Raw genomic sequence first — 9,081 nt, forward strand, 5'->3', positions numbered from 1 at the left:
TAAACTAGAAGAATTTATAATTATACAATCATTAGAAATAAATTGTGGTGGACAGTCAAGTGAAGTTGAACCTCTAGAATTTATCGCCTATTGAATTTTCATATTACAACTTCGTGGTTAGTTAAATTTTATTTCTTACAAAATTTTAGTGTTATTAAATTCAAACTATTTTCGTAGCTTTAAATAGGATTAGGATTTGATTAGTTGCAAATATTTAATATAATATTATTTTATTCATTCTCTGTGGGATCGACTTGGACTCATTTTCTATATTTAAACTTGACATCGTACGCTTGCGAGCGAAAAACACGCAACAAGTTTTTGGCGTCATAATCGTACAAATCAAAATAATAAGTAAGATACACGTGGTGTGTGTTGGAGTTTCGACTTCCATAGGCTACCGATTTTTTTTTCAATGATTATATTATATATATGTGTGTGTGTGTGTGTGTGTGTGTGTTTGTGTGTATGTTTTTTTTTTTCATTTATTAGATAAAACTTTCATATTGAATATTTTTTCAGATGCATGATATAGAACTTTTTTTTTATTTATTACAATATAGTAAATATGAATTTATTTTTACAATTTTAATCAATAAAATTATTTAAAAAACAAAATATGTATCTAGTGAATTTAATAACAATATTGGATTTAAAAAAAAATTTAACTAAGCGACAAAATTGAATTTTGAGTTTGAACATATGAATTTGACGTTTTATCAATAGTTCATTATATCAAAATAATTTTTGCTTTTTAAAAGTTTACAACCCTATTCCCTACTAAGAAAAAAATTAATGATTTTTTTAAAAAAAGTAGGATAAATAGACACCCTTTCTGAACGTGGAGAGAAGTCAATGCAAGATTTGTTTTAAAAAAAAAAATTGTCATAAATATTTATAAATAATCTATCTATAAAGCCGTGGCCCGTGATGACGGAAATTTGAAGGAATGGCCTTAAAATTCTCTTTCAAAAAATATATCTCTCGTGTAATGTGCAAACATGAGAAATGAGATGTTATTCTTATGATATTATCTTCAAAAATTTAACATTTATCCATAACTATGATTTCCATTAATTTTTCGGTGACCCATATATATATATATATATATATATATATATATATATATATATATATATATATATATTATTTAGTATGCATTCCTTAGATGCATCGTTGAGTAATATCATAGTAGTATATATATATATATATATATATTATTTAGTATGCATTCCTTAGATGCATCGTTGAGTAATATCATAGTAGTAACTTGAAATTTTCTCCTAAAACAAAACATGAAAATAAAATAAAATAAAAAACGATATTATCATAAATGATAATCACCAATAGGAGCAGCATCCTACAATGCAATAATGAGCCAATTTCATTAAGAGATTTGTAACTGTGAATGGGTGTGATTTTGATTGAAAACCAAACCAATTTGAGCTGTCACATTCAATGGTGCAACTCACTAACATTATAGCACTATATATTAGGAGTTGATGACTAATTAATTGTGCTCCTAGCTATACGAAACAGAATTATTTATGAGTTGTATTATTAAATTTATAATAAAAAATTTAATTATTTCTCTTTAGAAAAATTCACACATTATTTTCACTAACATTGACAGTTGGGATCTTAAATTGTGGTTTAAAATGCATTAAGACCATGCCTCGTTTATTTTTTCAATTATGTCAGTTTTAGAATTTGATTGTGTGATTCAAGATATATGAATATTATTTAAAAAAATTAATATAATGTAAGGTTTAAGATTGAGTGTATATCATTTTATCAAATAATATAACTTGTTATAACACCATGATTCAAATCTTTTAAAATTATATATATATATATATATATATATATATATATATATATATATATACTGTTCTTCCCACAATTTTTTTTTAAAATTGAACTCCTTTTTAATGAAATATTTGAAGCATTTAAAATACATTTATCTATATGTATACTATTTATTAATATTAAACATTTTTTTTATTGACTAACTTTGATACTATGGTGAAACTTTTTTATATTTCCCAAACACTCTAATCATCCAACTATATATAATACCACAATTTTTTTTTACATTTTATATTATTTTTCTACCTTTTCGATTTTTTAAAAAAATATTAATGTTCATTCTAAAATAATAATGATTAAAAAACACTACTCCATTGTCTAATTTCTTATGGAACACACACATCGTATATTCCACAAAATACAATAAAAAATCAAAAATAATATTTAAAAAAATCTTCAAACAAAATTACATTTTGTATAATAATTTAATATATTTAATTAAATTTATATATATACACACAAATATACATATATATATATATATATGTATATATATATATATATATATATATATATATACACGCAAACACGTGCCATGATACTTAGTCGTTGAATTAAATTAAATTATCTAAATAACTAAGATATATTTAAAATCCTTTGAAATGACTGTAAACCCAAGCACATTCTAAGATCCGTTGATTATAGGTATGACATTTTGAACTTTGACTATGCTCCAGATTAGGAGTACATAAATAGTTTTATATACAAAACAATTTATATTCGAAATTGAGTTTGAGTTCGGCTCAAAATTTAAACGGTTCGTAAACTATTAAAAAATAAAGAATATTAGATTGTGTTTGGGCAGAAAGATTTCAAAACCATAAATTTTAAAAAAATTTAAAATGTATTTTTATTATTTAAATAAATAAGGACATCCACAATAGTAAAAACCCAACATAATGTTTTATGACCACACACTTATCAATATCTCAATTATCAATTTACATTTTATATATACGTAATTTATATCGATGCTGTATTTTGCATATGCTTTACTTAAGTTTCATAAAAAGATAAATATAATTTCTATTAATTATAAATTAAATCTTTTTAAGTTTTATTACGGAAAATTTATATATTTATAATATTTTATTTAAAAATAAGGAATGCATAAATTTTACATTTAGTTTTAATATAATTTATAAATGACTCAATATTTGTTCTAAAATATCGTAAGAAAAAAAAATGAAAGATTTCATGTATATCTATATATATATATATATATATATATATATAACGAGTAGTTTTATTTTTAATATATTACAATGGCAAGTTATAGAAAATAGAAAGCAATTTTTTTTTTTAAAAAAAAGAAAACATAAAAAAATGAATTGATCTTCCTTTTTACAAAAATAGTCCTTTCAACAATTTTTTAATGAAAAAGAGAGAAAAGAGAAAAAAAACGGGGCTCTTAAAATTAATAATACCATTCGAAATTCATTTTATTATATATAATACATGAATTTAATATTAATATATTATTTTATTGTTAACAACAAAATTATAATCAAAATTCATGAATTTAAAATCATTAGATCCAAACACGACCTTAATGAAAATATTTCTGTGTCATCAAAGTAGCATGGGCCAGAAAACTTGAATATTCACAACTAAAACACGGTAAAGTACTAGAAACGAACAAGAAATGAACAACAGCATAATCTCCTGCTTTTTTATGGATCTAAAATTCAATATATTTTTTTTTTAAAAAGTCGATTTATTAATTTTTTTAAAAAAATTATATATAGTTGTATAAAAAAAACCAAGGCAGTTCTACAAATTAATGAAGCCCAAAATATATTAGAGTCGATAATTATAGCACTTCATGTTAGAACCAAATGCAAGAATGTTGTTTAGCTGGATATTCTCCATGTCGGTGCTACACACCATAAGACTTTGTACAACCTTACGTCAATGGCATCGAAGCAATCATCCCAATTCGATTTTGGGACTGAAATAGAGATAACATCCAACACATCTCATCCATACATGGAAACTGATTGATTGCACAATCGTCGAACAGGGAAAGGATTCGAAGCCGAGTAGATTTACTGTAACGGTAAAACCATGGGGGAGGTTTGTATAAAGCTTTACTAGAGCAGCAGTGTTAAAGAAGACATTAAGAGAGACTCGTAGTGAAGATCTTGCCTCTCCGGTATTCATCAATGGGGAAATAAAAGCAAGTATCATAGCAGGAATAAAAACCATACATACTAGTCATCGATTAGCATCAAACCCACAACCGAAAAACAAAAGCATGCTTTTCCAACTCATGTGAACATCAAAACCTTCTTCTAGGACTTCTGGACCGGTGACCTCGAGGTGATCTGAAAAAGATAACAGTAAAAATGGTGACATTTAAACGCTTTTCCAACTCATGTAATATTCAAGTGTTGATAATTCACAATTAAAACATTCAAACTATAAGCCCGACGAACTTTTGAACTTATGGATAAGAAAAGGGAAATTCTCTGGTAACTAATCAGGATACTTGATACAAGATTTAACAGTTGACATATTAATATCTTTATAATTTTTCCAATTCTTTCCACTCTCATTCAGTATTTTCCAACATTGATAAGCCTTTTGTCTTACAGTATGGGTCCCTGTCCAGACTGTACTCCATAAGGAAAATCAGAGAATAATACTTCCCTCATTAATAATCCAGAAACTGTCGAACAGTGACTGAACATTCTAATCTGATTATCCACAACAATGTGCATTATTTTCACCTATGTAGCATGGACACTCCAATTTTTTTTTTCAAGTGTCGGACACGGTAAAAACCGTCATTGACTTTTCTAAAGTTTGACCAGTCGGACACGACTGGGATCAATAGCAAAAAAATTAAAAGTTAAATTGAAAACAATAAATTTCCGAGGACTAATTTATAAATAAATTAAATGAATTGAGCCTAAAAACCCTAAATTATCATTCTTTCTTCAGTCTTTCTCGTTCACGTTTCTTTCCTGTTCCTGTTTCTTTCTTGCTCCCATTCTTTCATCGTCGATGAAATATGGTTTTCTATTCTAGGATTTTTAAATTTTAATGCTTAATTTATATATATATATATATATATATAATATTTTTATAATTTTTAATAATCGTTGTATCTTAGCTGTATCGTATCTTATATTTTCAAAATTTTCCATCTCGTCGTATCCGTGTCGTATCCGATACGGTACCCGTATCCATGCAACATAGATTTTCACATTGGATTAAAGTTTGAACATTTACAACTTCTACATCAACCATTGCAAATTCATAGTGAATTTTTGAAATTATACCTCCTTCGCAGATTCCTCCTCCTGAATGGGCCTTTGCTGAAAGCCCAATCAACATTTATGGGCTGTGTCAGCAGTTCAGTTCCATCCATTTCTGTAATAGCTCTCTGAGCCTCATCAAACTTCTCGTATTCGATAAGTGCATAGCCCTGATTAATAACGAGCATATTTGGTTAGCTAACAGAAAAGCATCTGAAAGAAAGATTCATCACGCAGAGAAACAAGATGGACCGTACTAAATGAATTGGTACGGACAAGATTAAGATAACTTTTTGATAGTATTAGAAGTTCCAAGGTACTTTCAGAATTCATTTCAATGAATAAAGATCAAATGTTAGAAACAAGCCAGCTGTATGCCAATCCATTAACCAAGATTCCAAAAAATTACAACTTATCATACCTTGACGAACCCAGTACGTCGATCAAGATTCAAGTGTAAATTCTTAATCTCGCCAAATTCACCAAAAGCATTTTGTAAATCATCCTCTTGCGCCTCTTCATGAACTCCAGTAACGAGAATAATCCATCCTTCAATAGCTGGACAAGGATGATAACATTAGAACACAAGCCAAGTCTTTGATATGGTGAAGCAATAGCAAAATTCAAAATTAGCGATGCAAGAGGTGAAAATATACAACTGTGGTAACGTTAGGAAAAATTTACGTCAGCAAGGCAAAAAATTAGCCCACTTTCAATAAATAGTACCATTAATTTTCAATTAAGAATTTCATCCCTCAAAGACCTACCATATTCTTCAGTACTTGCAAATAACACCTGCTAGTGGAATTCAAATTTTTTTTAAATAAAAACAAAAAAAATAGAGAACAATTTTGAAAAGTGCATTTTTGTAAATAAATAAATATTTTTTATAAATGTCGTATTTTCATAAATAAGTAGTTATCAATGGATAAATAAAATGGCATTTTGGTAATTTCATATATACTAAAGAGCAAAATAAAGAGGGTTAGCCATATCAATGTACCAAATCCCTCAACTTTAATAAAATAGAATAGATACATAGAAAATCTTTACTGAAAACTTCTGGAAAAATAAGTTCACTCTCACAAACCTGGAATGAAGCATTCTTCCCAATTTCAAGCGAAACAAATCACTCGAGAAGCACTTTACAAACTCTTGTTTCATATATCTCAGACTAACTCAACGGAAGAAATAGTTCTTTAACCAACATAAAAAGGTTTGAACAACTTCACAGAAACAATAAAATAATAAAAAAACAATTATTTGGACCAGTTTTCTCAATTCCATCAACCCTCCATTTAAGTAATTGGAAAAACCTGAAACTCTTCCAATTTATGCACTTTACAATCCACTGGTTTGAATAAAAGAGAAAATATAGAAACCACAGATTAAATAAAAAAATCAACATAAACATCTTAAGAAAACATAGAACAACAGTGCCCAAAAACTAAAGAAAATAACTATGATGCTCCGATATTTCTTGGGCTCTCCCCTATCAAAGTTCCTACAGAGCTTCACCTATAGCAACGTCTGGAGAGATTATGCCACTCAGTTACTTAACCCCCACCAACAGCAAACCACAAAAATACACTTTTTACAAACCTAGGGTGGTTCGTCACCAGGCAAAATCAAGCAAAAGAAAATACGAAATGGAGGGAAAAAAAGGAAGGAAACCATAACTAAAAAAACAAGTAGAATTAGAGATTCTGACATCGTTCGGGGCCAGGGCCGCCGTCGGAGTCGAGGGAGTCGAAGCGAGCAGACATCCGGGCATTTCGGTCCGCCTCAGCAGCAGCCTCGTCGCGGAAGCCGCGACCCTTGGTCTTCTTGGGAGCTGAAGACGAGCCTCCGCCGGTGATGGCGGACTTCAGCCGCGGGATGGAGGCTGCTCCACGGTTCGGAGAACCTTCCACGATATCTTCATCCATGAGATCGTCATCCTCTGGCTCGAAATCCACCGCCTCAGCTTCGATGTTCGCCATTCAAATGTGCAACTGTTAGGGATTTGAAATGAATTGATTTAGGGTTTACGATATATGAATTTCGATTTTTATTTGTCATCGTTGCCTATGTAAAGTTGGGCCGGGCCATCAAATATTTGAATCATTCTATTGGGCCTCATTGTACTTGTCAAATTTATGGTTCTCTCTTAGGCCTAAACATTTGGGCTTCTTGACAATTATTATTAGATGCAAGTGAAATTTCTTGAATCTTTTATGGATGTAAAGATTTTAATCAGTAACATGATATACGATTGGTAGGGGCGTTCAAACTTTGAATAAAATCGAAAAAAATCCAAAATTCAAATAGAAAAAAAAACAATCACCGAACCGAATCGAAAACTTAATTTTGAAATTCGAATATAAATGTTAAAACCGAACTTTATTTGGTTTGATTTCGGATTAGATATGTCAAAATAGAACCGACCAAATAAACAAAATTTCATTAAATTAATAATTTTATTTATATTATATATTTTATAAGATGATATTTAGTGAATGAATGATCATGTTTAATAATTTTTAGCTGATCATTGTTTATTTAATTCATTTAAACTTTGAATTTAAAAGTTTTACAAATAAATCATGTAAAATATAACATATTTTATTTTAAAATATGTTTATATTATTAATAAAATAATTGTATCAAAACCAAAATAACCGAATTATTTTGGTAGAAAACCGAACCGAACCGAAAAAATGGTTCGGATGATATATTTTTAAAACCGAAAAACAAAAAAATCAAAATCAAACCGATCGATGAACATGAACCCTAACGACTAGGTGAATAATTTTTTTGTTAAACCCATGTGATGATCGATGGAAGAAAATATAATTAAATTTTTTTATTAAATTAATTATAAATTCACAACACTTTTTGTGAAATCATTTCACGGGTTAATTTTATGTTACGGATCTCCTATATTAATTTTTATTACTACATGATGCATAAATTGTGTGCTTGTACAATTCATTTTTTGTGATGAAAAATGAAAAACTGGTGAAATTAAAATACAAAAAAATATATTTTTCTAAATAAATATGAAAGGAAGGGAAGAAAAGTAAATGTAAAATTTCATTAGTTAAATAACCATCAAAGGGTAAAAGCATGAGGGATGTCATACTAACGTAACAAAGTATATCTCATGTTTAATATAGTATTTAGAGATATAGAGATAGAGATACCAAAAGTATTAATTTTTTAATTTATATATGGATCTGGTAGATCCGTCTCACGGATATAGATCCATAATACCATCGAACGAGAGATCTACACAACTTATAAACTTTGGTTTTTATTTTATAAAAAATCAATTAGTTTTGGTGTATTTGTTTGATTTCGATTCTTAACAAAAAAACAAAACCCGAATAAACTGAAATAAGCGATTTTTTTTCTACATGGTTTCAATTTTTTTATATAGAATTTGTGGATCCCCGGTCCAACACTACTACATTACAAATGATAAAAATAAAAATAAAAATAAAAATAAAAATAAAATAAAATTTTTGTTAGATCCTTTAGTTTTAGTGATAACTGTTGGGAATATAACCAAAGTCCCGTATTTGAAGATCAAGATGAAGATCATGGGTTACTAAGTGAAATGATATCTCCATTGGTATAAGACCATAGGGTGAAGTCCAAAAGCAAAACCACGAGGGTTTAGACCCAAAGTAGACAATATCATACTATTGTAGATATATGTGGGTTCTGATAGTTATGTTTTTATTGCATTTGTTAGTGTCATTTTGTTTTTGTTTTGCATTAGTTTACATGTTTTTTTTTTGCATTTTGTTAGTATTGCATTTTTCGTGTTTGCATGATGGGATTCTCGTTAGGTCGCATATTTTGGGCGGACTAGGACGGAGCTTTGAAGCAATGGAAAAACTGGAATTTCTGAAGTTCTCTTCGCCGCTCGATCCGCAGGATGTTGCAGATCGAGCGGAAGCCT

General features: G+C 28.6%; 1 protein-coding gene across 1 annotated transcript; it reads right to left on the reverse strand.

Moving 5' to 3' along the window:
- Positions 1–3,943: 3,943 nt before the first annotated feature.
- On the reverse strand, positions 3,944–7,172 carry LOC140874636 (RNA-binding protein Y14A). Its single transcript, XM_073277986.1, has 4 exons — positions 6,844–7,172; positions 5,554–5,690; positions 5,157–5,302; positions 3,944–4,196 (listed from the first exon to the last, which is right to left on the reverse strand). Exons 1-4 carry the CDS (start codon positions 7,112–7,114, stop codon positions 4,151–4,153), a joined length of 600 nt encoding a protein of 199 aa, XP_073134087.1. The 5' UTR covers positions 7,115–7,172; the 3' UTR covers positions 3,944–4,150.
- Between the last annotated feature and the right edge of the window lie 1,909 nt (positions 7,173–9,081).

This window comes from Henckelia pumila, chromosome 1 (assembly GCF_033568475.1).
Source record: "Henckelia pumila isolate YLH828 chromosome 1, ASM3356847v2, whole genome shotgun sequence".
In the NCBI taxonomy this organism is placed as follows: domain Eukaryota; kingdom Viridiplantae; phylum Streptophyta; class Magnoliopsida; order Lamiales; family Gesneriaceae; genus Henckelia; species Henckelia pumila.

Excerpts from the sequence above, each read along its gene's own strand:
- LOC140874636 (XM_073277986.1), bottom strand. The coding sequence starts at position 7,114 with ATGGCGAACATCGAAGCTGAGGCGGTGGATTTCGAGCCAGAGGATGAC. Across the intron at positions 5,691-6,843 it reads CGGCCCTGGCCCCGAACGAT|CTATTGAAGGATGGATTATT; the intron begins GTCAGAATCTCT and ends ATCCTTGTCCAG. Across the intron at positions 5,303-5,553 it reads GACGTACTGGGTTCGTCAAG|GGCTATGCACTTATCGAATA; the intron begins GTATGATAAGTT and ends GTTATTAATCAG.